The 27,098-nt window shown below is 44.4% G+C and overlaps 2 protein-coding genes across 9 annotated transcripts in view; both read left to right on the forward strand.

The window, feature by feature from the left end:
• Positions 1 to 1,898: 1,898 nt before the first annotated feature.
• Positions 1,899 to 14,658, forward strand: LOC121095471 (torsin-1A-interacting protein 1-like). Of its 2 annotated transcripts, none has more exons than XM_040610310.1 (6): positions 1,899 to 2,061; positions 2,357 to 2,425; positions 6,095 to 6,214; positions 7,555 to 7,614; positions 10,184 to 10,243; positions 12,130 to 14,658. In XM_040610310.1, the coding sequence occupies exons 1-6, from the start codon at positions 1,914 to 1,916 to the stop codon at positions 12,930 to 12,932; spliced, it is 1,260 nt and encodes a 419-aa protein (XP_040466244.1). In that variant the 5' UTR covers positions 1,899 to 1,913; the 3' UTR covers positions 12,933 to 14,658. The 2 variants fall into 2 exon arrangements, with proteins under 2 accessions (XP_040466244.1, XP_040466245.1); XM_040610311.1 differs by having other exon boundaries at positions 6,122 to 6,214.
• A 4,693-nt stretch (positions 14,659 to 19,351) lies between these two features.
• CEP350 (centrosomal protein 350) overlaps positions 19,352 to 27,098 on the forward strand; it is a 76,220-nt gene continuing 68,473 nt past the window's right edge. For 5 of the 7 annotated variants that reach the window (XM_040609893.1, XM_040609892.1, XM_040609895.1 and 2 more), the window contains exon 1: positions 19,352 to 19,535. The gene's annotated coding sequence lies outside the window, so the exon portion shown is untranslated. The remainder of the gene's footprint in view (positions 19,536 to 27,098) is intronic. The other 2 variants (XM_040609897.1, XM_040609898.1) reach the window with 1 other exon arrangement.

Genomic DNA, 27,098 nt, shown 5'->3' on the forward strand with positions numbered 1-27,098 from the left:
TGTGTACAGCTGCCACTGGCCTCATCTGGGCAACGATTTAAAACAAAAATGATCTGCCTTGCCTGTGCCTGCACAGGGTACAGTCCAGCCCCTTCCCTATTCCCACCCACCTGCGGCACGTTCCATGGGAAGCAGCAGCACGGAGCAGGGCATGATGAGGGAAAGGCATCGGTGCAAGGAGCCGCAGCGCAGAGACCACAACCGCTCTCAAACTCAGTGTGCAGCCTCTTTGCTAAGAGGAGCTTCCCAGAGGAGCCCAGCAGCAAACAGCTGACATGAAGCACAGGGAAAGGCAACCGAAACGGTGCCAGTACAGAGCAGGCACCAAGTGGCTGGGACTCCTCAATTTGGAGAGCAGAAGGCTGAAGGGGACAATTTGACTAATGTGTTCACCTAACCCGCCAATGCTCCAGCCCAGCAGGTGAAAGAGGTGAGTATGTGACAAAATCAGGGGCAGCTCCAGGCTGTGTGTGTTGAGAACCCAGTTAGGGAAAAGCAGCTTGGCAGGTGAATGAATCCATGGGCCCAGGATGTGAAGTCAGGCACCATCACAAAACTGTTACAAAAATGCACGTTGGCGTTGGGTACGGTTGCTTTTCTGCCCTTAGCATTCACAAAGTCATGGGATGGGAGCTAGGATAGAGAATCGTAACTTAACAAGTGTGGTCTTTTTTAAACTCAGGTTTGAGGGAGGGTTTTATTGAAGTAGGAATAACATTTTATTTTTCACTGCGGAAGAATCACCAGTGGCCATGTGAATTGTAAAGGCCATGCTATGTAAGTATTTACACAAGGTAATCATTTAGTAACTTTCTTTGGCAACTTGCAAATAAAGTGATGCTACCTGTAGCTGTAGTTCATCCAGGTCAGAAATCATGAGCCAGTGACCAGCAGGGCGGTTGGGCTGTACTTTGAAACCTCCCAATGCAACATTTGTTACATCCCCTCTTATTTTTGCTTGAGAAAGCATTCTTCAGTGTCCACGTTCTGCTTTTACACCTTGAAAGAATGGCACTTAACATGGTATTTAGTGCTGGCACCCAAGGAGGCATGCATAATACATCTCAGGAATATTAGCTTGCTTCTGGGTAAGACTGGAAAACGGATGCCTTTTCCAGTACGTAGGAATCCCTCAGAATTTGTAAGAGGGGCTCGGCCGCTGGTTTCCAAACGGGCCTTGGAGCGTGGCTGTCCCGCTCAGTCAGCACCGGCGCGGCGCTCCCCGAAAGCGCTCCCGCAGCTCCAGGCCTGGCCCCGCGGGGCAGACTGGCCACAGGCGGCCGCGCAGCGCCGCCACCGCCCGCCCCCGGGGGGCCCCCAGCAGCGGGGGGCGGGGAGCCCCCGCCCGGCTCGGGGCCCGGCCCAGCTGCCCGCTCCGGCACGCCAGAGGCCGCGCCCGGGGCCGCCCGAGGCGCAGGGACCCACCGCCCGCCCGCCCCGGCCCCTCAGGTGCGGGGAGAGGAGCCGCCCGGGGCGGCCGGGCCACGGGCGGCGGGAGCACGGCAGCAGGCCGAGGCCTGTCCGGAGGGCTCGCTGGGCCCGCCCGGAGGGCTCGGTGTTCCCGGCCTCCCCGCAAGGGCCCGGGGCTAGCCGCTCCCCGCCGCCCGGCGGGAGGGGGCCGAGGGAAGGCCGGGCGGCGACCCCGCTCCCTCAGCGGGGAGGGGCGGCGAGGGGCGCGGGCCATGGCGGGCCTCCCGCCGTACCACGTGACGCCGCGGCGCCCCCTCCGCGCGCAGGCGGCGGCGCACGGCCAGGCGGCGGAAGCGGCGGGCGCTGGGCCCGCCCCGCGGCGGCGCCGGCGGGAAGTGAGGTTTGCGGAGCCGCCCCCGCCGCGGGAAAGCGGCAGCTTCGGTCCGGCGTGGTGTGGCGAGGCGGCGGTGGGCCGGGGTGGGGGGCGGCGGGCGGCGGGCAGGATGGTGGGGGGTAGCGAGGGGCAGGCGCCGCCGGACGCCCCCGAGCTGAAGCGCAGGCGGAAGAGCCCCCGGTTGGCGGCGGCGGCGCGGGCGGAGGAGGCCGAGGCGGAGGCCGAGGCCGAGCTCGGCCCCGGCGGGGCGCTGGAGGGTGAGCGGCGCGGGCGGGCGCGTGTAGCGCCCCGCGGCGGATCCCGCGGTTGAGGGTGCGGGGAGCGACGTGAAACGGCGGGCGGGCGGGCTGGCCCCCAGGGGGAGGCGGGGGGCGGCCCGGTACAGGGGGTGGGGACGGGCCCGAGGCGGGGGCGCCCTCCGGCTGGGAGCACGGGGGTGCCCCGCGGGGAGCGGGGGAGCGTGGTTCGCTGCCCCTGGAAGGCTGTCAGGCCCGGTGGGCTGGAACGGAACCGCCGGGCCCCGCCGCGCCTTGCAGCTGTTTCTTGTTGCAGGAGCCGAGCACCCCTTCGGGACCCCGGAGCCCTTGACCCGACCCCCGATAAGGGCGCGCAGGTCGCCAGGTGGGTCCGAGCGCGGGGGGGTTACAGCGCGCGCAGCTCCGGGGGGACGGGGCCTGCGGGGCTCAGGCCTGCAGGCGGGGACATCCCACCGCCGTGGCCGTTCCCTGCGGCGGACCGGAGGAATGCTGCTCCATCTTCCCGAAGGTCGGGGCGTGCGGAGCATGCTGGAGCCCTTAGCGGCCTGTTTCACCCGATGGTGGTGAAACACCAACCCAGGACCTTGTCACAGCACGAAAACGGGTGATACCTGACGTTGCTAACACCGCTTTGCTTTCAAAGGCTGGATTTAAATACGGTACCTGGAACTGCAAAACCAGCTCGCTTTGAGGCTGCGCTGTGTGCAGTGGGCAGCATCACTTATGAGGAACTGCATAACCGAGGCTGCGCCAAGCGTATATCCATACTTGCTTCCCAGCGCCGCACTGGGCAGGCTGATGCATTATCTCTGTGTGGCACCTTCTTCTTTCTTTAGTTGATGAAAACTGCATCCTCATCAAAACTTTAGAGAGATGCTAACTTTGTGTAATGCAATCATGTGGCTTTAGCCTGGTGTTCCACCAGAAAACCGCAAGCAAGCTGTTTCCTTCCCTTTTAGTTTCTTGGTCTATTTTGAGTTGAGAATGGGGCAACTCACAGATGGATGAGTTGGCCCAGCCCAAGACTCTCTCCCATCCTGTCCATATTCTCGCAACAGGGCTGTCCCCAAGCTTTTGTTGCAGCTGCAGCGCATGCCCTTAATGACGTGGCACTGCCCTTAAAAAGGGCTGCCAGTGCTATGCTTCAGAAGCAGAATGTCCAGGAGGTGTGGAAAAACCTTATCTCGAGGGAGGAAGAGAGGCTACGAGTATTTCTTTTGGCAAAGTACAAAGGTAAAGCTGTGGGAAGCTGTTGCTCCCAAACAATGGCATAACGTGCGGGGTATTTTCAATGTGGCTGGGCTGCTTTAGGAGGTGCAGCTGAGTGTTGGCTTTTTTTAATGTAGACACCTCTAAAAATGAGGTTGTGGGGAGAGGTGTGCTCCCCCCACCTCCCTGCACTCTTTACAGTGGTATTTCATCATAGTCAAGACAGGTGTAAAAGTATAATGTTTAGAGATGCTAATGCTTCCTACAGAAATGAAGGAGCATCTTCCCGCAGTCCTCCCACCTGTAGCTATACAGCATTGGTTTCTTGTCTGCTGAGTTTAGGGGAATGCAGGGTCTATGAGGTGGCGGGACAAGCAGGCTGGATTTTTATAAGGATGTAATTGTTATCCTTCTCTGAGAGCAGAATGGAAGCAAAACCACAACTAGAGAAACCAGTTTCTGGCTTCTGCTTAGAGGTTTTTTAAAATAGAGATTAGGAAACCTGCTTCTAGAGCTACAAAGCTTTGAGAGCCTACAAACCCTGCCCCGAATCAAGGCATCTTCTGGATCAGTGAGCTAAAGATACAGACTGGCAATCTCTGTTGAAATTGTCTTAAAATATGCCAGTAGAGTGTATGATTGTAGGAGTTAAAGGCAGGCACTAGGTGGTTTTGGCACTCGAGTTTGTGCTGTCTGCAGTGGCTGTGGGATGTTGCAGCAGGTGTGTCGAAGGCTTATCTCTGTGATGGAAGAGGTTGAACCTGCAGGGTTCAATCAATATGTACTAGACTTCATAGAACAAGTTCCAAGGTGTTAAAATAGTAGCTTTATATTTTGGTTTATAAACATGTAGTTTATGGACTCGCCGATTTTGAATCCCTTTGACTACACCAGTGTATGGAATGGGGATAGTCAGATCATCAGTGTCTCTTGGCAGGTGGCTGGCTTGCAAATTTCAGGTGGATTGGAAAATCCTCACTAGCTGCCAGGGAGGCAGGAATGATCCTTTGGGTAGGAGGCTTAAGGCCTTGTAAGGAAAGAACAGGCCTGTCTGGAATGGAATTTGCGTTTATGTGTATTTCTAGGAAAGTTCAACTTGATAAAGGGGGAGTTTCCTTTTCTCTGTGGGGGATGCCATGCATGCTGTCTGCTTGCACTAATACTCCCTGTTGGCGATACCCGGTGTTACAGAAGGTGCTGGTTCACAAGCTGTGTTTGTGTGAGAAACAAAGTTGTGTGAATTTAAAACTTTCCTTTTTATGTTAGCTTTTAAGGACGCTTTGAGAGACATGGGGTATTGATTGATGCAAAGAAGGGGGCAGGAATGAAATGCGTGGACTGCATAAGTAGCCCTCTTTAGATTCATAGATCTTTCTGGTCTTGTGATTACTAGCTGCTGCTACTAAGGAGATTTTCTTTGCAAAACCTCAATACGTTATGGGTATGTTGTTTGGCATTCCTGAAGCTCAAGTAATTTGGTGAGGATCTTCATCCTTAGCTTGGTGAGAAATAGATCACTCAACAGCTTTTTACGATGGTTTTGAAAATACAGTATCCCCCTTGCTACGTGCAAATACTTTACGGCTGTACATGTGACTTAATAGCTTAGTTTAAAACTTGCATTTTTCTCTCCTGTTTGTGTTTTTTGTTTGTTTTTTTTTTTTCTCCTTTGTGTGCTTCACATACACTGGTGTGCTAAAACTGCCAGAACATATTAGAAAGAGGTTGTTTTCTTTTCTTGAAGTAAAATTAATCAACACTAGGTGGCAAGCTGTGTGTTGCCCTCATATGTACAGTAAAAGAGCTGTAGAAGAAACACATTAAACCCTGGGAGAACCCAGTTCTGTTAAACGAATACAGGGGCTCAGTGTGAATGTTACAGAGAAGTTTTACCAATTGTATTCTTCCCTTTACCGTTTCCTCTGCTTATGCCCTTCAGCTTGATGGCTGCACTGTGGTCTGTGTTCCACAGCTGCACTACAGCTTTGTTCCATACCAGAACCTTTTCTGGGCAAACATGTGGTTGTACTTTATCCTTTGAAACTTCTTTTCCTGGTGTTCTGCTTTTGACTGCCTTTCCAGCCCCGACCTTTGCTCTGTGACGTTTGTCATCTTACAGGGCTTTACTCTTTCTAATTAGTAACATTGGCTAAGTTGGGGCTCAGCATCTGAATGGCTGCGAAATTTGGCAAACGGTGTAAAGGTGCTGCTTTAGATTATTTCCAGCTATCTGAGAGGATTAAATTAGGAGCTTAGGTGTCCTAAATTGCCATTATGGCTAATGAGAGAAAGAGACCCAGCTAAAGGATAGCTTGGATTACATAAAAAGGGACTTAAGTTCTATATTTGCTTCTCTCTCTTTTCCCCTCTGTCTGTGGAAGACAGCGCAATTATTGTTTGTGAGTTGTGTTCCCAAAGCTGTGGAGGAAATTCTCTTTACTCCCACATTTGTGTATTTACTGGTTTACACTGAATCCCTTTAGTGTAAGGTGTTTCTTGGTCCGTTTGGTGTCTTGATACCTGGGTTTCTTTCCAAGTGTTTTTAAGCCAACGGCTCCTAAAAATAATTAAAAAAAAGGTTTGTGGTTGTGTAGACAGCTATGTTTGTAGCTCAAATTTACCATAACCTTTTCGAGTCTTAGTTGCTTTTAGTTATATTTTAAGAAAGTAACTCTTGGGAGATCGCAACATAAATCACTGATTTAGATCATGTATGTTCTGAAACTTTGTCTTCATCCTTCAATTTTATGATGATATAAGCACAAATATATATGCACCTACACTAATCCTCTTTTTCTTTTTTATCTGTTTTGCCTCCTAACAGACAATTCTTCAATTTGTTTTGTTCCAGAGAGTCCAGTAAATGAAAAAGCAGAGGCTTATGACAGTAACGAACCCAAGAAACCAGCAGAGTATCAACCTAACATTTATACGCTGTTAAAAGGTAACAACATTAGTTTTATCAGTACCTTTTCCATGATGTAACAAATGGTTGCTTAAATGTGTTAAATTGCATTCTTTCAGTTCTGTTACAAAAGGGGAGTTAAGTTGAAATCTGAATGGATGAAGAAGTTGGTGTGTTTTTTGAAAAAAAAAAAAAAAATTTCAGGGTGTGCTCCCGCCCATGAATTAGATTAAAACTGATTGTAGTATGACAGTCATCTGCTGTGATTTAAAACCTTAAAAGTTCAAGAAAGCAATGTTTTAAACTTTGATAAATACATAGCTGTTTGGTTTTTTGAAAAGCAAATGAAAAAGATGAGTTGCATCATACCTGCTTCAAAAACTGTTATGAAAGTGGGTCTTTAATTGCCTCAGGCAAAGCAAAACAAAACTGTTCTTTTTCTAAACGGATGAGTTACTTTTGACTTTAGCAGGGGGAACAAGCGATTTCAAAGTGAGAGAGCACTTCTGTTCATTGCTCGGGAGATTTTTCTCGATGTGTGTTCCAGAAGCGATAGGGAAATACGAGGAAGAAAATACAGGATACTTTTTAGCCTAGGAGAAGGTAGGTGTGTTATTACAGGTGGTTTGAATACATCTGAACAGATAGGCTATATAAGGGAGGTTTTTAGGAGAAGTTGGTGACTGCTTAGAGAGTAAGGTTGGGACTTGCGTGAATTTGGTCAGTAGCAGTCCTAATCACACAGTGTTTCTGGGGGAGCACTGACAGCAGCTGTGAGCGCAGGCTGACAGAACACAGGCGTGAACCAGGTAGTGGAGATGTGCACAAGAACATGTCGGTGTCAGCCTGCTGTTTGCCGGCAGCACACACAGGCATTTTGCTCAGGCAGTTCAGAACATGCCTGTGTTTGCTGGAGTCCCTCTGGTCTGAGAGCAGTTGTTGTTAAGGTGGTAGTTTTACACTGTTTATTTTTGGGTTTCCATCCTGCCGAATAGTTTCGGTTTCACAAGTGACAAAACTTGTACCCTCCGTTATCAACCAATTAGTGCTGCTAATTTCCCATCCTTTGCATTTTGTCATTGTCACATCATTATTTTTTTAAAGGAAAAATAGGAAGGATAAATTTGTGTCATATTGGGAAAAGCAGGTTGAAGGGCCAAATTAAGCTCCTCCTATTAGATAATAGTAGCTTTCTCCATCTACAGAGGGGTCCAAGAGGCTGGTCTGTGGTGCAGGTTTGGTTTGGCAGCACAGCGTGTACTCCTTCCCTAATAACCTTTGAAGATTTCACAGAAAGAGCTAAAAGCAGTATGGCTTGTCTGTCTTATTCCGACCTCTGATGTGATAACAGAGTTCTTTCATTTGTGCTTTGGTTTCAGAAAGAAAAGCTGACTTCCTTGAGAAAAATCAAGAGCACCACCACTCAGCTACATCACAGAGTAAGTTGAAAAATAGTTAGTCTTTCCCTCTAATTAAGTGAAAAATACAGAATTAAGGTTTTTCTCGTGCCCTGGGGGACACTGTCTGGGAAGGCTGAAAGGGACCCAGGAGGCAGATCCAAATGGAAGCTGGAGAAGGCAGCAATTCCAGAGCCCTTCCATGAGGTTATTCAACTGACTGACCGCATAAAATGACCCACTTGGTGGGGTTTTTTTTTGGCTGGGTTAGGAAATGAAGTTGACTCATGGGACAATCAGTAAGTGCAGAGCATGTACTAGTGGCATTGTCAGGGTGAGCTGAGGAAGGGAACAAAACAACCTTTTGGTTGCAGTAAATGTTAAATTAGTTTGAACACATCACCTTCCCTTCTAGCCTTTCCCTGGGTAATGGTGGCCTGCTGTGACTGAATTAGTTGTCATACTTCTGGAGAGCAGCAGCATTTTTCTTTGCTGGCAAACTCCAGTCGGGTCGTGTAACGACCAGTTCTTTGTGTTTCAGATTTTTGTATTTGTTGTTGGCTTTTTTTGGCAGTTTTGTTGCTTGGATTTTTTTTTTTTTCCTCTTGGAAGAGTAGTTGAAAGAAGGGGAAAAATTGTTCTGAATTCTTAGTAGCCTTCTGCTCTTAATGTCTGGGCATTTGTTTCTATCTTGAACAGGTTTAGATAAACAGAATCTTGTAAAACAGAATTCAGTCTGGAGAACCTGGGGGACATTGGAGTTTGGGGTTTTTTTGTTTTGGTTTTTTTGGGGGGTTGGGGGGGTGGTTGGTTGTTGGGTTTTTTTTTTAAACCATAGTGCCTTCCGGAAGAGAAGCTTGTCTTGTGGTAGCTGCACATCTGTGAAACGCCTTTGAAAAATGAATTGATGCAGGGAGTTCTCGCTCTTCTGGTACTTTTTCCTCTGCTGTACCAGAGGTAATAGACGCTGCAGAAGTGACCAGTTCTGTATTGAGTGAGAGCTCTGGAGAATCACTTGAAACTCTGAAAGCTCTAAGGTGTCTGCAGAAGTTATGCCTTTTGAGTTAGGCGAGACAAATAATTTGCTTGGCCTTCATGCAGATTGTGTTGTAAATAAGGCAAGATTGTTAGGTAGGATAGGATCTGTTTTTAAGCTGTTTATTGAATACTTTTTCCTTCAGGGTACGAATCACAGCTGTCTCCTAAATATGAAATCTAGTCTTTGCAAACAGGACTACATTGTAAAACATTATAGAATTAGGTGATTTTAATCTGTTAACTATTACAAGACTTATTTAAGCGTAGCCAGTTACAAGCTCCATGTCTGTGCTATATCTCAGAGTGGGGGGTTGAAATTACAGAATAGTGTAGCTTGTTAAGCCAGTTAAGCTCCAGCTTAAACCAGAGCTGCTTTTAGCACCTTCTGCAATTACATTCATACAGAAACAAAGTCACAGAATTTATTTTAGTGTTCTTGAAATAACTACTGCAGGGTGTGTTTGTTCAATTTATTCTCAATAGTGCCATTGACAGTGTCCTGATTTGGTTATATATTATTAAAGAGCCTTCAGCTTTGAACCAGTTGCTGTAATTCACAAGGAGCCAGAAATTCTTGTGTCTTTTTAATTAACTGAATGCAGAAAACATGCTGACCAGTAATTGCACTGTATATATTCATACTGGTCTCTTGGGAAAGTTGTTCATAACACTCTCCTTATGGATAATGTCTTATACTTTGCTGTCTGAGCCCATTTAAATAAATAGACCAAAAGTAGAAATTGAAATTAGAAGTTGAAAGCTTGCATTTTTATTTAAGAGCACAATTCATCCCAAGAAACTGATTGCTGGTGAAGCAGGACTCTGACCCAAGCTAGATGGAAAGGGGTTATGAGACTGTGCCGCTTTGGTTTTGCTGCTTATGCCTTGCATCGTGGTGTTTTTCCAATATGTGTGTTAATTGAGCTTCCATTTTTCTGTCCCTCAAATTCTGGAGCAAAATCAGGAAATTTAATTGAGACATAGTATCCTTGTGCAGAAAACAGGTTGTTAAATCTTTGCTATTTTGTCATCTTGTCACTTGAAATGCCTGTTTTTTATTAGCATAACTTCTCAAGAGTTAGAAGTCCTCGGGGATGATCTGTGATAGGTTGGGGACTTGGGTTTGTTGTGCAAGATTGTCAAGATGGCTTAAGAACTGACATTTGGCAAATAGCGTAGATAGAGAGTTGGTCTGCCAGTTGAGTGGGACTTCCAATAGTGGTGAACATGTCCTTTTCCATGTTCAAGACTAGCCTTGCTTGAACACAATGATGCAGAAAGGAACAGAAACCCTCATACTTGATACAGCCCTACCCAGGATGGGGTTGCAGCCTCCTTTGCTCCTACTTAGCAGGACAGTGTTTGCTTCAACAAGGTGTTAGGTGAGGGTGCTTTGTTAACCTTCGTGTAACCTTGGTAGACTTTCGTATGTAAAAGCATAACTAAGAATAGCTTTTTGTTGAAAATAATGCAGTTTGGTGATTTCATCTCCCTGCAAAATTCTTTGCTGGAAGATTGCTTATAATTGTTGTCTTAGTATTTTTCTCATATTCCTTTCTCAATCTCTTAACAGGAAGAAGTAAATTTCGAGATCAGTCCGGAATAAGGAAAGAGTCACAGCCTTTAGCCAGAAGTAAGACTTCTGCTTTCACTTCTATTTCACACTTGTGTTACATTTAACCATTTTCATGCCTGTTCAAATATTCCTGGTAGCTGGTGTTAAACAGGGGGTCCTTGCCAGAGCAGATGACTTGCTTGCTAGGGCATGTGTTTTCAGCATGAAGGATGTGTTGTCTGATAGGTAGCATTTCCACTTGAATTGAAGGTCTTCCATCTGTAGTGTTTACAAGACTTGCTTCAAGGTTAAGACTGGAGCAGGCCTAGTGGTGTTCTTATTTAACAGTTGTTGTGGTGTTGTCCTGATAAAAGTTAGGATATGAAAAGGTAGCATAAGGTGTACAGTTCTTTCCTGTACCCAGGGAGATTAGTGTATTTTGTCACTAATTTTACTGGGAACAGAATCAAGCCTTACAGAATCAGAGTTGTTTAGGTTGGAAAAGACCTTGAAGATCATGTCCAGCTGTTAGCCCAGCACTGCCAAGCTCAGCACTAACCCATGTCCCCAAGTGCCACATCTGCACATCTTTTAAATACCTCCAGGGGCGGTGACTCTGCCACCTCCCTGGGCAGCCTGTTCCAGTGCCTGACCACCCTTTCAGTGAAGACATTTTTCCTAATATCCCATCTAAACCTGCTCTGGCACAGCTTGAGGCTGTTTTCTGTTGACTGGGCCTGATCTCCTGGTCATCCTGTACGTGCTGCATGGTGGCACTCAGGATGAGCTGCTCCATAACCTTCCCTGACACCGAGGTCAGGCCGATAGGCCTGTAGTTCCCTGGATCCTCATTCCAGCCCTTCTTGTAGATGGGTGTCACATTTGCTAACCTCCCGTCAATTGGGACTTTGCCATTTAACCGGGACGACTGATAAATGATTGGAAGTGGCTCAGTGAGCACTTCTACCATCTCCCTCAGTACCCTTGGGTGGATCTTATCCGTCCCCATAGACTTGTGTGTGTCTTAGTGGTGCAGCAGGTCACCGACTGTTTCCCCTTGGATTATGGGGCCTTCATTCTGCTCCCCATCCCTGTCTTCCAGCTCAGGGGCTTGGGTAAAACAACTGAAGAACAACTGGTCTTAGTATTACAGGCTGAAGCAAAGAAGGCATTAAGTACCTCAGCCTTTTCCTCATTCTTTGTCACTGCTTCCCCCTGCATCCAATAAAGGACGGAGACTCTCCTCAGCCCTCGTTTTGTTGCTGATGTATTTATAGAAAGTTTTTTTCTTTTATGGCATTTATGCCTATACCAGATCAAACAAGTGTTAATTTCATTGAAATACAAAACCAAATCAAAATATCTGATATTCTGTATTAATCTTGTGCACTGTTTGCTGTGTGTATGCTTTGTAAAGCTGACCAATCCAAAGATCACAAACATTTTCTGATAGTGTTGATCACCAGTGTTTGAGATGCAAAGACTGCTGCAGAAATTATTTTTATCCTTATGGGGATAGGAAGGAGAAACAACAACACAGAAACCATTCTGGTGATGCCAGGTTTTGTATAGGGCTTTTTCTGCAGAGCCTAAATGTAGGGAAAAGCTTGATGTTTTTCAGAACTGTTTTAAGCTCTTAGTTTGGATTTGATTAAATAGAATATTGATAAACTGTCAGAAGAGCTCCTTTTTCAGAAGAATGTCCAATTTCTTAGTCAATCTAAAGTGTGTAAAAATGTCCTTTTTTAATGCTGTCACTTCATTAAGTTGCTAAATAAGTTCCAAGTTCTTGTTTTTCTGTTTAAAACTAGAACATCATCTTTATGCTTTTCAACTAATGTACCAGTAGCTTGAGAGTGGGATGAGTTCATTGACTTCTACTGTTTTGTCTTATTTTCCTCTCACTAGTCGACTTCTGATTCCTTTTAAAACATTTTCTTCCTGTTTGCTGCTCTTTTCCATAGGTGACAGTGAATCGCAGGGTGGATTTCACAAGAGCTGGACTTGGTTACTGGTTCTGTTAATTAGTGTTCCATTGTTTTATTTCATCTGGAGTAGAGTTCCAAGTCTTCTAGATGCAACTTTGTCAAGTAGAGATACTCAAATTCTGCAAGCGTTTCGAGCCCGGATGAAGGAACTACAAAATACTTACCAAAGTCAGGATCCCAGTCTGTGGAAAAGAACCCATGTGTTGCTTGAGAAGCACCTTAACACTTCCCACCTGCATTTGGAGCCAGCCATTTTACTGTTTACAGCTGGCCAAGAAGCTGAGAAAGCACTGAGGTGCCTAAGTAATGAGATTGCTGATGCGATGGCCTTCTCCCAGAATGCTACTACAATCAAAATTAATGGGGAAGACAAAGCCATATTGGATAGTGACATTGTCAAGCTGGAGGTAGATAATGAGCTCAGCTCTGGGTTCAGAGAAGGCAAGAAAGTAGCAGTGGTGCATCGATTTGAGTTACTGCCTGCAGGCTCCACCCTGATCTTTTACAAGTACTGTGACCATGAAAATGCGGCATTTAAGGATGTGGCTCTTCTACTTACAGTTCTCCTGGATGAGCAGTCGCTTAGAAAGAGCCTCACCTTGCAAGAAGTGGAGGAGAAAGTCCGGGATTTCCTCTGGGCAAAGTTTACTGGTTCAGATGTCGCTAGTTCTTATAATAGCATGGACACAGATAAGCTGAGTGGACTGTGGAGCCGTATATCTCATCTTGTGTTGCCTGTTTGGCCTGAAAAAGACCTCCCTGTGGAGGGATGCACATAAAAGTTATTGCAGAGGGCTCAGGAAAGGAGGAGGACAGAAAATGTATGTAAGGGAAGAACTTACTGTGGTTGCTGAGCTCAGGCAGCATACAGTCCTTTCTATGCAGAGAAATACCACCAAGTGGCAGGGTTGTTTCTGCTAAAGTAACTGGGACTTCTCTAAATCAACCGCAGAATGTAAGCAAGGAACTTGCTGGTTGTTGGTAAGTTGTGTTCAGCGACTTATTCAGGCTTGGTGTCCTGGAGCTGGAAGTAAGTCTCTACTAGTGCAGAACCACTCACTTGCTTCTGAAGCTTATTTGGTGTACTGTTGCTATGAGGATCCTTTTCTGGTGGTGCATAAAGCTGGTATGGCGTTTAAGAAGGTAATAGTATGCAAAAACATCACCTTCATCTGCTAGAATTCCTTACTTTTAACATAAGAAAAAAAATAAACTGAAAATTATGATAGGTGTGAATCTAAGCACAAGCTTTTTCTTGGTCCATCCAATCACAACATAGATGTCAGCTGTCTCTGGTGGCTTCTAGAAATGGCAAAATTGCTTGAAAGGTTTGTGACTTGTAGAGAACCTTTCAGCAAGTGTTTCTTCCTTAAAGGAGCCTGCCCCAAACAGTTCTGGAGAGGAGGAAAGCTGAGGTACAAAGGATTGTTTAATGTTAGTAGTACTGATGTCAGTTAAATAATCCCTCAGCACCTCTTTGCCTTGCTGCTTCTAGGAACTCTTTGACAAAGTTTGGCAAGTCTTAAAATTTTGGGAGGAGTGATAAAATGTCAGCCGTGTATGTACTATCTCCTTTCCAAACAAAAGTTTAGGAAGACATAGGTTATTTCACATTTTAATAAGATAATTATTTTTGATCAAAATAATTTATTTGTGGTACTTGGTACCCTAGAAAAATAACCTTTCTTCATGTGTCTGCATATAACCAGTTGCTTGCTGTATAAGCTTCTAGTGAAGAACAGATTTGCAATGCATGTTTTTAAAATACATTTTTTCTAATGTGCCTCATGCTGAGAATCACTCACACACCAGACTAAAAACATGTACTTGTTTCTATTTTAAGTATTTAGCGTAAAGAAATAAGAGAATTGCAGCACTTCCATTTTATTGCTGTTACCGTATGCTCTTGAACTATTGGTCTGTGTGCATTTGGTTGTATTGAGTATGAAGGAATGTGTGAAGACTGCTCTCAAATTAATGGGATGTTTTCTTGTAACAGCTGAGAGGTTAGTGACTCTCAGACCCATCCTTTATGCACAAGCCCCTTGAGCTGTCCTGTTGCAAAAAGTCCTTCTTAACCAGGAAAACCTCTTGAGGTGCTGGAGTTTCTGGCTTCTTTGTGCAAGGAGAGGTTTGGGGTGTTAAGTGGAATGGGTCAAAACTACCTTAAGCATATAAAAACGCAGTTCAAGAGACATGAAGCTGTGGTCACTTCAACCAGAGGTGGATTTGTGCTAACTACTGAGAGCTAGTAGTGGACAGTGCTTTTTATTTTAATGGGAAGAAATGTCAACAGTAAAAAGACATGGAAGTGCTGCTGTTCTGGATGTTTAAGAATAGCTCAGGAAGGAAAAGATGGCATTTACATTTTGGACATTTCACTGGACAAATGTTTTTTTAAGAAAACAACTGTGACTTTTTTCCAAGTATGTCCTGATAGCATATTTGTATATTATGTAAACTATTTTAGTAATCATTAAAAATAAATATGTGTTTGTTTTATAAGCTGTTTTTAAGATCTGTCAGTTGAATTTTAAGTGGTCAGACTTTTATTTTTTACATGTTTAACATTGTTTCTTTTGCCTTTGACCAAATACACACACCTAAAATGTACAACCTTTTCCAAAATTTAAGAAACTTGAGTGGAGTGGTAGATACTGAGATGCAGATGCATTTATTTGATAATATCAGGGCTTTTCTCTAACAGGGAACACTTCAGGAAATTGTAACAATTCTGAATTGTCTTTTACTTGGTGTTCTTGTACTAATTCCTCAGTTCTGATTTCAGCTGGAACTAATGATAAGATATGGTTCACTTGCTTCATTAGTCTGATACGAGAGTCAGCAGCTGACAAAAGGGATGACTTCATTCTTGTTCCACTCCTAGCTGCGTGTTCCTGTACCTCTGCTGGTGCAAACTAGTGCACTGTGAACTGGCTGGAGGGAGAGTCTTACTGCAAACGAGCTTAGGAAAAAAGTATATAACGAGCAGAAGTGGCAACCACAAAAAAAGACAAAGTGGTGACATGAAGGCAGGAGATTCCATGCTGTTATACAAGTAAAACACGTAATCCAGGTTATTTTCTGTTTCTAAAACTGCACCCCCCGCCCCCCGATTATGGGGTATTAAAGAGCTATGTACCCGTTTTAAGAAAAAGTAGGAAGGTGCCTGGAAACTAAAGATATAAAGTTCTATGTAATGTAGACAAAGGAGAATAGAGCTGCTTTTTTTTGTTAACTGTAGGGAAAGATAAATCCGAAGCAAATTGGTATATGCAGTAGCCCCTTCTGGAGGATGGGAAAGGCTCAGGATTAGAAGACTGTTCCTGGTCTAGAACTAGTAGGTCCTTCTTGTAGCTGTTTGTGGCTTTGTCCTTTAAAGGCTGTCATTAAATGTCCACAGGTACTTAATGCAGATCTCATTAAGTAACTCCTCCTCAGCCAGAGGTGAAGAGTAATGTCTGTCTGTGTTGCTCACAGGCAGCTGATTACTATCCTCCTTGTATAATTATTTCATTGCCTGCAGTAAGCATAGCCATTTGATGTTTTCTAAACTGTAAAATACTTTGGCTTCTTCTAGGGAAATCTCACATCTGAAGTTGAACTGTCACTAAGTGTCAGCAGATCAGCAAATTGGTCTTTGACAACAAAAATGTGCTTACATAGACAAAGACACCAGGTCTGGCCTTGGGACTCAAAAGGGGATGTTTCTTGTTCTGTGGCCTTACAAGGTACAAACTTTGGGCAGAACATAATCTTTGGGGAGCCGAACCAGCTACACATCAATTTGCAGACAAAATTTCCAGCACTCTGCAAATTGAACTGGAAAACGCAGTCAGACTGCTCCTTGCGTTGCCAGCAGACAGACCCCTGTAGCTGGCCAAAGCCCCCTTGCAGATAGCCATCCCAGGTGGAAGGTGGAGCGTGGCCCCTCTCCTGCTGTCGCCTTTGAGCACCTGGGGGGTGGCAATACCTGTATTTCCTCAGCAGTGGTTGTCCTGAAAGGCACCCAGAACAATGCGCAGCCCTGTCTGTTGTTACCTTGTCTCTCACACCCTGCTCTGAGTCATGTTGCACTGAGCAGTGGAGTTTCGAGCATGCTAAGCAGGTTCGTTAAAAGGACTAATTTTTTTTTCATGCCAACAAAAGCATTTTATCATTTTTCACAAATTAAAAAGTTGTGGTTTTCATCTGTATTTCTGAAAAGTAGGTTTGTTTTGAAGTAATAAAAGATTCAGCTCAAACTGAGTGTAAAAGGCCAGGTGAGCTCCATGTTAAGGTAGGCATAAAAGTATTTGCTATACAGAATGCAGCTGTATGCACCATCTGCGGTGCAATCGCCAGCATGCTTTATTTGGGGGAATAAAGAATCGGGGTTTGGAGGTGTGTAATGATACATAAACAACTTGCCAGATGCTGTGCTAGGACTGTGTAGCACAGCTGGAAAACTGAGAACAAATCTGAAGTGATCCCTTTATTTTATAAGCCTGAATCATGTAAGAACAATTTTCATGCATTGTTTCTGCTGTAAGACAAACTGCAGAATTGTAGGAGTATGGAGCAGGAGGTGGGGGTTGGATCCCGTAGTCCTCACAGCTGTCCTGTGTCTTGTTTTATTGTCAGCTCCTGACAGTTGGATTTATAATTGAAGGACTGAACAACCTCATTCCATGTCCAACAGGTGGAAGCACCCTTCCCCAAATTCCTCCATGGCTCTCGGGAGCCATGTCAGTCAAGGAAAGGAGGGGGGGAGTCTGGGGGGCTTGAGCCGATCTTTTGGCTGCAATAGCCAGCTGCCCCTTTCTAATTTTAGAAGGGGTGCGCAAGAGTAGTATGGAGTGGAAAACTTTCCAAACCTCTCTCTGAAAGCTGCAATAACCAAGTTAGCGTAAGATGAGATTGTGGCTCTTTACTTTTAACTTAGTATCTGTCTCCATCCTCTACTTTCAGTGCTTGGGCAGTGCTTGCTGCAGTTGTCTCCGTTCCTTCGCTATTTAATGAGCAGTTCATCAAACTGGAGTGTGTTCCGTTCTTTTTCTCTCAGGTGGGGCTGTTTGAAGGTAAAAGTTTATTTCTAATCTTGAAGAATTTCACAAGATGATTGCATTTTCTGTAAGAATGTCTTTCTCTCTTCGTGTGATGTTTGCCTATCAGACCTTTCTGCTCATTGGTAGGGACTCTTTGGAAAGTTTTACAATTCAGTTCCACTGGCAGATACAGAGAATAAATATAAGCCGTATAGAAGTAAAACCAGTAGACAAACATTCCTTTTTAACTTCGACAGAAAACAAATGATTTTGATGTTTGAGAAAATCCTAATGTGATGTTTGCCTGAAGATGAAAAGGAGGAGCATGAAACTAGATTAACTGCTTCCAAGCAGAAAAGAGAAACTATGTTTAAAAGCATAATTAAAGAGGTAGGTGCATTACTAAAGTGCTGAATAATTTAAATAGGTTGCCAATCCGGCAATATTAAGCAGTGAATTTAAGACAACGCTAGGTGATGACGGGGAATGTAATAATGTAATTTGCCCTAGTCTGCAATCAGGGCTTCCATAGACTGTAGTAATACTGTTTTCATTGTCTGAAATTGTCATTATTATTATTACTTACAGTCTTCTCCTGTGTTTGTGAGGAGTGGATTTGCTCTTTGACAACTCGGGAGGGAATTAGGCCCTACTTCCCACTTTTTCCCATTGAAGCTGTGCTCATCTTTTGGTATTCAAGTACTTTTTCCCTTATCAGGCAAAACAAAATAGTTTTCAAAGGTTTAAGCACTGACATCTCAACCTTATATTTTGTTTCAAAGGAGGTTTGCTGACGCTGGAAAATATACTCTGTAATTAATTTGGTTCTTTTACATACACAAACTAAGGTTAAATGTGTATCCTGTAATTGTGACATGATTAAGTTCTGCATTGCCTAAGCTCCACAGCAGTAATGGTCTCTTGGTGTTTAGGGTGTTTTGGGATGGTGTTCCCTTACTGAAATAATTTATATGCAAAGTGTTGGCCATTCACTAGGGGGGAGGCTATGTAAAAATTGTTTAATCTTTTTTGGTTAAGAAAAAAAAAGCCTCAGTTTTAGTGATTCTTTAGTAGTTGGGTAGATAACTCTCCACCCCCGTGCTCCCCCAAGAAATTGGGCATCTGTAGTCAGTCGTGCTAATGACTGAAAACCAGACTCTGGTGAAGTTGTAGACAAACCCTGAAGGAGACATTCCCAAAATAACTGTAGGAAGAATATTTTTTTTTCCCCTATTCTAACAACTTCCCTTCTTCAGTGGAAATAATTTTCTTATAGCTGGATAACATCTTAAACCTATTTTTGAAATGTGGGTGGCTTTAATGCGTCTTCGGGGTGGAATCTGCAACAGAAAGTAGTATCCTAACAAACTCTTTGGGGTTTGTAATGACTGTTAAAAGGGAAATTAAGCTGGTGGTAGTCATCTCTGAAGTTTTGCAAATGTTGTTTATTTAAACTTAAATTTGGCAACTGGGAAGCTGTAATCGGAGCCACTTTCATTTGGGAAAAAAGAAAGATTATTTTTATAAAGATGACTTAGCTATGAATACAAATGACTAAAAAGTGGTGCCCTAGTTTCGACTGAAGCTGCTTCGGGAATGCCAGCATCAGCGCTGGCACCGCTCTGCAGCTGAGGTTTAATAAACATTGTGAAGTCCCGTTCTTGCATCCAAACCCAGAGCTCTGCCACGGCTCTTTATTTTGATATTATTTGCATGTGGACTGAACCGGCAAGTCAAGCCTGCACAGCCGTCGGGGGGAAGGAAAGAAAAAAAAAAAAAAGCTTTGAGGAACATACTGGCAAACCCCCGCGGGGCTCAGGGAGGTTTGCCAGGGCCCGAACCTCCCCGGCCCCTGAGGTGACAGGGGGGAAGCCGGGCCCCGTGAAAGGTGCGCTGGGCCGGCGCCGCCCTCAGCCCTCCCCGCCACCCCGGCTGCACCAGCGGCGCCGGGCTCCGCTCCTCAGCGGGATAGGCTGCTCCCCGGGGGCGCCGCCGCCGGCCGCCCCGCTGCTCGGCTGGGAGGCCGCGCTGCAGCCAGCATGGCCGCGGCCTCAGGCGAGGGGGAGCGGCGTCACGCCGCCATGTTGGGAAGGTCCGCGGCAGGGCCAGTTCTCGCGAGACTTGGCCGCTCGCTCCCGCCCTGCCCCGCGCCGCCGCTCTCGCCGCCGCTGCCGCTCCGTGTCAGTTGCTGGCCGGTAATGGCGACGGGCTGGCGCCGCTGAGGGGGCTGCGCGCCGGCGGTCAGCGGAGCCGAGTTCGGGGCGCCTCCAGCTCCCGCCGCCCTGCTGTCTGCTTCTGCGGGATGTGCCGGGACCTGCCCCCGGGGCAGCGGGCGTCGATCGCCGCCACGACCAGGTAAGGAGGCTCCCCCGCGCCGCCGCCGCCCCAGGCCGCGCTCGGCCCGGCGCCGCCGGCCGTTGCTGTCCCGTGAGGGGCCGGGCCGGGGCCGGGTTCGGCTGCTGGCGGGGGCTCGGCGGCCCGGGGTGCCGGCGGCCCAGGTGCCGGCGGTGCTGCCGGCTGTCACTTGGCTCGGCCTCCGCTGGTGCCGCCGCCGGGCTCCGCCGCCCTCTGCCTCACCCGCCTCAGCCTTGAAGTCTCTTTCCTCTTCCAGTTTTAACTTGTTTTCTCCTGCTGGTTATATCAGGGGTGGCGGAGGAAGGCGGAGGGTCGGGCAGCTCTGGTTCCACTGTTGTCGCCTTGTATGGGAAAACCGCCGGAACCAGGCTTTTCGGGGGAGCCGCGCCGGCTCGGCTCGCTGTCCGCCCCCAGCGCTGCCCCGGGCCGGGCCCCCCTCGGCAGCCGCCCCGCTGGACTGCGCCGGGCTTGCGACGGCGCTTTTAAAGTTTAAATGTGTAGAGGGCACGGGGGGCTTCCTGCCCTTGGGCTGGGGCTGGCTGGGCTGCGGAGGAGGACTGGGATCGCTTGGTGTCAGCCCGCTAAAAGTGCGTCTTTGCATCCTTGGGTAGCATCTGCCCCGAGTGCTTTGTGACTTTGTTGTCATTTCATCTTGGCTGTTGTTGGCGTGGAGGTTTTTATGCTAGTGTGACTGTGGCTTTTTCTTCTGTGGGTGCAGTTTTCTGTGGTACAAAGCCTACTGTTGATGTATTTCTTCTGAAATAGTTTATCTGTCTTTGTCTTTGGATATAAGCTCTATCTCAGTGAGCAAGTGTCTCCTGGCACGTCACGTACATACATGCACATAGAGGTTTATGTGTTAAACAGCTTCATTGTGTAGATGAACCATCCAGTGTCTTGCAATTGAAAATTTGCAACTTCGCTCAGCTCTGCATTTTTATCATCTTAAATTCCTTCACAGTGCCTGAGAGCATACAGGCTTGAAAACTCATTCAAGAGCCTACAGCGACCAAAAGTATAATACTTGTGGGACAGGCATGCTGGAGCTGTAGACAGTTGGGTGCTTGATTGTTGTTTTGCATGTGAGCTCAGAATGTTCTGTCGGTCTGTCTGCATGGACAGGCTCAGTTACGTGAACTGCTTGCTCGTTCATACAGTTCTGGTTGCTACAACAGTTTCATTAGGTCATGCTTTAGATAATTAAATGCAACTGAGGGTGTGGCCACGCAAACACTGTAAACTGTTGAAGGCTTCAGTTTCTGTGACGCTACCTTAAACAAAGGTATGCTGCATCCACTAAATAGAGCAACTTAATTTATGTAGCAATGACACATTTCTACAAGGGGCCATGGTACTGCGGAAATTATACTGCTGATTGGTGTAGATCTGGTAGACTCCCTAGGCTAGGTGTAGTGTTAACTTTAGGAATGTGATTTTAAAACTATAAAAACACTTTGTGTGGATTTGCTTTACTAAGCTTACTAAGCTTTGGTGCATAGCTTAAGTTTGCCACTGTAACACTGGAAAGACTTTACAGATATAACAGTCCCAGTGTGGATGGTGTCGTTCATGTCTTCAGATAACTTGATCAGCAATTTGTGCCACCGTAGTAAAAGCATACCTTAAATAGGTAAGACTTTAATCTTGGAATTGCTGCATCTACTCTAAAGGTTTTATTGACTTGCATATACTGAACTTTCTGTGTCTCCTTGCACCTTCCACTAGACATACTGCTGGTTTCTGCTGAGAAAGTTATGTCAAACACACCTGTGGATAAAGTCGTTAACGTGATTAGTCTCGTTGACTTTAGTGTGCCCAGATGAGGCTGTAGTCCTGTTAACATCTTTAAAGTTAGGCATGTATTTGACACCAGGAGCGTTAGTATGCATAGCCCTTGAGCTATTTTATATTGCTGTATCAGTGGCAGTTAGGTGAAGTTGTACAACATAAGGTGAGTGAGCATGATGTGCTGTTGCTGCTTCTCTTCCCCCACTTTGACCAGTTCTGGCATTGATTGTGCAGCAGCCTGACTCAGTTTGGTAAACTGGTAGAAAACCAACCCAACAAAAAAAAAAGGAGTGAATAATTTTCTGCTGGGTTAGTGAGCTGGACTGGCTTGTGATGCAATCAGATGAGCACTGCATCTGTCACAGAGGAGTCACAAGTTTGCTGGGGAAGGTGGGGAGGAATATATGCATTCCTTCATCACTGCCAAGTTGTTCAATCTCAACTCTATCTTAGAAATTTACATCAGGAGCATGACTTTTTTTTATCAGTACAGCAATGCTGTTTGAACTGTGCTACTAATGTACATGAGCTAATATAATTAATGCTATTCAAACCCGTCTAGGGTGTATTAATAGGAGAACAGGTATAGTGGTTTAATAACGATAACAGAAGGGTTTTGGTAGTTGAGTGCAGAGAGAAAACCTTTCCGGTATAGTTAATATATTAGGCATGTGGCTGGATCACAACGAGTATAAAATTTATCCATAGAACAGATGCAAGTGCTTGGAAGATACATATATCTTTCTCATTGTGCTATTGATGTAATAGACTTCAACGGACTACTGGATTGAGAATAAACTTACTTGTATGCATAAGTTTGAAACCTTTATCAGTATACTGGGGAAAGAATAGAGCAAATAAATTAACTAATCAATTATGCGATGTCAGTTGAAACTTACTGAATGCTAACAAAAATTCTGGTGTGTTTTAGCTTCGGAAGAACACTCCTCACTGATGGCAGAATTTCACACTAAGTTCGATCCATGGCAAAAGAGTGTAAAAGCTTAAAAAAAGTTTTTCTCTGATATTTTCCAGTCATTAACATGATGTGTTATGATTGCTAATAGCAAAATACATTAGGTGGAAGTATGCTGAAACAGAAAAGTCTGGATTTAGGGTTTAGTCGCTTTAAAGCTTTTAATGGGATAGAATTATTTAAATATGAGAAAATATTTTATTGCTGTTTTTAGCTAGTTCAAGAAAGTGTCTTCTCAGCAGAGTCCTGGTATCAGTCTTTGTAATTCCAGGTCAGAGACACAGCTGGTGGTCACTGTTCACCTTGTCATGGGGTTTTGGTTTGTTGGTTTTTTTTTTCTTTTCACATCTCATGTCATTGAGATGTTTTTCAGACACTACTTCTGAATGCAATTTCAAAGCGAAGGCGTCAAACTTGAGAGAGTGACATTTGGCATATTTTCACTGAAGTTTTCATGCACTTTATTCTGATTTGACAAAAAAATAGCCATCAGTCTGTAGTTGACACAGATGCAGATAAAGTTGCTGCTCTGCTTGTATGTGCTTGGTATTGTTGAGCAGTTGAAAGCTGTTGTCTTAGACTCCCAAAATTGGCAGGTCTGGTTCTTGTACTTGGCTGAGAGGATTGCTTGTGAGTTCCATGAAGATTCCCTCCGAGTGGACTGTTCCTTTTGAGCTGATACAGGACTTGAAGAATTTGAGCGTATTCTGCTGAATGGATTTATTATGGGCTGCAAGAATTGAAATCTTCTACTGTGCAGTTTCTAGTAACTGGAGATGGGACCGAGTGAACTTTTGTTTTGAAGGCCAAGGAAACAAATGCAGGAGTGTTTTATTTGCTCTTGAAATGAGGGTATGTTGCTTATTTTCTTTTCCATCATAAATGCTAAGGTCTTTGAAGTCAAAGAAAATACAGAACTTCTGAATGGATAGGCAAACCCTTGTGTGCATCTCCTTAATAAACAGATGCATTATCTGTGCCTTTGTACTCGATTTCTTCGTGAACAATGAATCGAGTTTCACTAGCTGTCACAACATTCATTTCAATAGGTTTCCTCAGAGTACCTCCTAGCATGTGATGTAGCAGCATAAGACATTCAATGCATTTTACTTTCAGTAAAACTGCTAATCCATTTTTAGTGCCAGGGGTTTTTTTCATCACTTTTGCATCACTTGTGATGCATCAGAGACACTTCTGCGCAAGTTGCCATGTCATCTTGTGGCAGAATGGCATTGTAAATGTCCATCCTCATGTACAGTTGGAGAGAATCAGATTGAGAAATGTTTCGTTTATAGAAAAAATCCTCACTATAGTTTGGATGCAAATTTAGCAGCTGGCTAATGCCAGTGATTTAATCTTACAGCTCTAGGAAACATATTTGTATTTTTCTTCTGTATTTTCTGACATTTGATGGGTGTATGACTGTTGATGTAATTTATCTTCCTGGTCAACAGTTAGAGGTAGTGACATGTGCTTTGAAATTCTTTACTACTTTTCTGTTTGCATGTGTGTTGTATCTTGATGGCTCATTTTTTTTAATAGTACCTCAATATCCCTAAAAGCTTTTTAAATGGTTTTCTAGCTTAAGACAGATCAAATTTTGTTGGTGTGTTTCTTTCACTTTTGAAGCTTTTTTTGGTTTTACTTACTGTTTTCCAAAATCATAGTGATTGGAATGTGAGTTCTGGTATATTTACTGTTTGCATTATGAGACAAAATACTGCGTATTATCAAAACTTTTACTTATTCAGAGTAGCTAACGTGCAAAAGCTCCTTGCGAATTGTTGATGTTTGTTACTTCAGATTTGTCTTGCATCAATTTTACGTAATTGTGTCCATTGTCTTTACATACAGCCCCACTCTTGGGGTGCAGTGTAGTCTGGACCGGTAAAATATTTCTAAGTCAAATAGAATTAGCAGCCGGTCAGATTAAATACCAGAAAAACTACCTATAAAGGCACTCCAAATAGTTTGAACTCACTGACTTTTTAGCTCAGCACCACTTAAAAATCCTGAGAAGAAAAATCCCCAGCTTTGTAGTAGAAACAATTTTGGAGGAGCAAAGCAGAGATTACAGACTTGAAATCCTGTGGTAGAGAAGTGTTAAGATGAAGATTGTGTCTGTGAAGCATCGTGCAGTTGGAGCTGTACTTGAATTTTGAATATTAACTTCCTTTAAGAACCTTTGCCCCTGAAATACATTTCATTTGAAGGCTTATTATATAAATGAACATTGAAAAAGGGTGGGGGAAGGACCCACCTGATTCTGCTGAGTCGGCTAGAGATTCAGGAGATGTGGCACTTTTTTGACAAATATCTCACGTATTTGTTTGTTGTGCTGGAACTTGTCCTCAGTCCTGAGGAAGGTCAGTAAATCACCTGCATCTAATTGCATTGAGAGACAAAATTTTCTCAAAACATGTTGAGGCCAAAAAAACCCACAACCCAGTATGTTACTGATATATTAAAAACATTTTAAAAGCCCATAAACATAACCAAAAAAAAGTCTTAAAACAACATATTATGGATATTTTTAGCTCTTATTTAAGTGGGATAATGCAGTATGGTAAAGGCTTGGATTCCAGAAAAATGAGTAGGTAAAGGTATTTGTATTCCAGACTCAAGCATATAATCATAAATTGTATTTTGTGGTATTTGAGAAGACATGGAAAGTGTTTCTGGCATCTTTAAATAGAAATTCCATCACTTTCAGTGAGCTGGCTCAGAAAAATAGTTTGCTTGACTAAGGTCTGATTGTGTCTGTCCACCTGTGTGTGTCTGTTACTGCCAGTAATGCAGAGCTGTAGCTGCACAGGCAGAGCTCCGGAGGGTCTTTAAGATTCAGAAGTCAACTTTCAATTATTTGTATGTGGAAATGTAAAATATTTTTGTAAACAGGAAAAAAACATCCCTAAAACCTTTTGTCTCAGCCCATTTCCCCTGTGGACAAGTTGTCTGCGCTGTGTGAGTCATGGGTGCAATGGGATACATGGTAGCGGGGTGTATGGACTCCTGTGTTGCCCTTGAGCTTCAGTGGTATCTCCACTGGTAAGAAGAAGGTGATGGGAATGGTTCTTGTTTTCCCCAGTGCCACTCACTCTCCTCGAGGTAAAGGCAGTAGCAGCTTCAGGCATTTGTTCTAGGGGAACAACCATGGTTTATGGTACGCAGCAGCAGCTAGTACAGGACTGGGACTGATCCAGCTGTTCCCCAGTGTTTCCATTCCTTCTCATTCTGCTTGCATGGGGGTTGTAGCTCATGGTATGACATAGTGGTTACGTTCTTTTTGCTTTAATAGTTTTATCTATTGTCAGACCTTACCAGATTCCCAGTCCACGTTGCTTTACCACATAATCCCATTGACTTTCTGCCTGAATAAGGCATGAGAGACCAAGGCATAAAGAAAGGGAAAGATGGTTTCTTTTATTGGCACTGCTGCCTTATTGCTGGCCTCTGCACTGTGAACCCATTTCGTAGGAAAACCTGCCTCTTTGGGGATTAAACACCTAAGAATATCCCATAGAAGTAAATACTAAGAATTCATTTCTTTCTCTACTCTTCGCAAAGCTTCATCTTTTCTTTAGTGGTATCCCTTGTGTTTTTATAGCAAACAAATTCTTGTGGAATACTGTTCCTTATGCATACTGGGTTTTTTTTTCATAACCGCGAAATGTTAGTGAGAATAACGCTGGGTGATCTCTTGCTCACATTCTCTGCCTTCTCTGAAACTCTGATTCAGTTTCCTCTCCTCTTTCTGTGCCATGACTTCTGAGTTTCCTCTTTCCTTTTTTTACTGAGGCTATGCTACTAAAAAAAAAAAAATCATACTAAGGATACTTGGAAAAACTTTACTATTGGACCAATATACCATTTTCTTCCTTCTTGCCACTCTCTTATGCTGGTTCTTCAAAAGCTCATTCTGTTTCTCTCTCCTTCCTGTCTTTCTCTTCCTTTTTATATCCTGCTTCTCTCCCTGTTTTTCATCTCTTCACATTTTTATTTACCTTTGCTAAGTGCCTTCTACTTCCATAATCTCTCAATTCCTTTTGTCCTCTTAACTATGTTGACTTGTTACTTTGTTATCCGTTGTACTTTTCAATGCCATCCTTGGTATATTTGGTAGTAAATGTAGGGCTCGTTTCTCATCTTTTTTATTTGGCAGTGGTTTTTCTTTTTGTTTCAGTTTCCTCCTTCCTGGTGCCTTCCCATGCACTTTCTGATCCGTCTGTTCTCATCGGTGCCTTCCCATAGGAACAGTGTTTGCAGAAGAGAGTGGTTATCATGTCCCCTGTCCACACACAGTGCCCCCACCCTCAGTTTCTTCCAGGAATTTGGAGTATATCCTTTCTTTGCTAGTTTCCTCTTAGGTCTTTATCTGCAGCAGTTCTGCTGTGCCTTCTGTTGTGTATTTTTTTTTGTTTTGTCTTATACACATGTGTAGAGAATGAGATGGGCACTTGGCGTGGGATTGTAATGTCAGAACATAATGGTGTTTGTGTCTTAGCCCTTCACCCAAGACAAGGGTTGGCAAACCAGCCTTGAATGAACCTATGTAGTATGTCTGTCTCTACCAGCCAGCAATCAAATAACCAGGAGATCGGTTTTGCCAATTCCCCAGTCCACTTTTTTTCAAAAAACCTGCAGATAACCTTTTGCCATCACTGCTTTCTCCCCAGAAGTTCTTCGGCATTTCATCCATTGAGCTCAATCTCTTCTTTAAGATCTATATTAAAAAGTGATGGATCATTTAGTTTGGTAAAAAAAATCTTTTTGAAGCAGTCACTTCAGAATGTAATTTT

This window comes from Falco naumanni, chromosome 11 (genome assembly GCF_017639655.2).
Source record: "Falco naumanni isolate bFalNau1 chromosome 11, bFalNau1.pat, whole genome shotgun sequence".
Lineage (NCBI taxonomy): Eukaryota > Metazoa > Chordata > Aves > Falconiformes > Falconidae > Falco > Falco naumanni.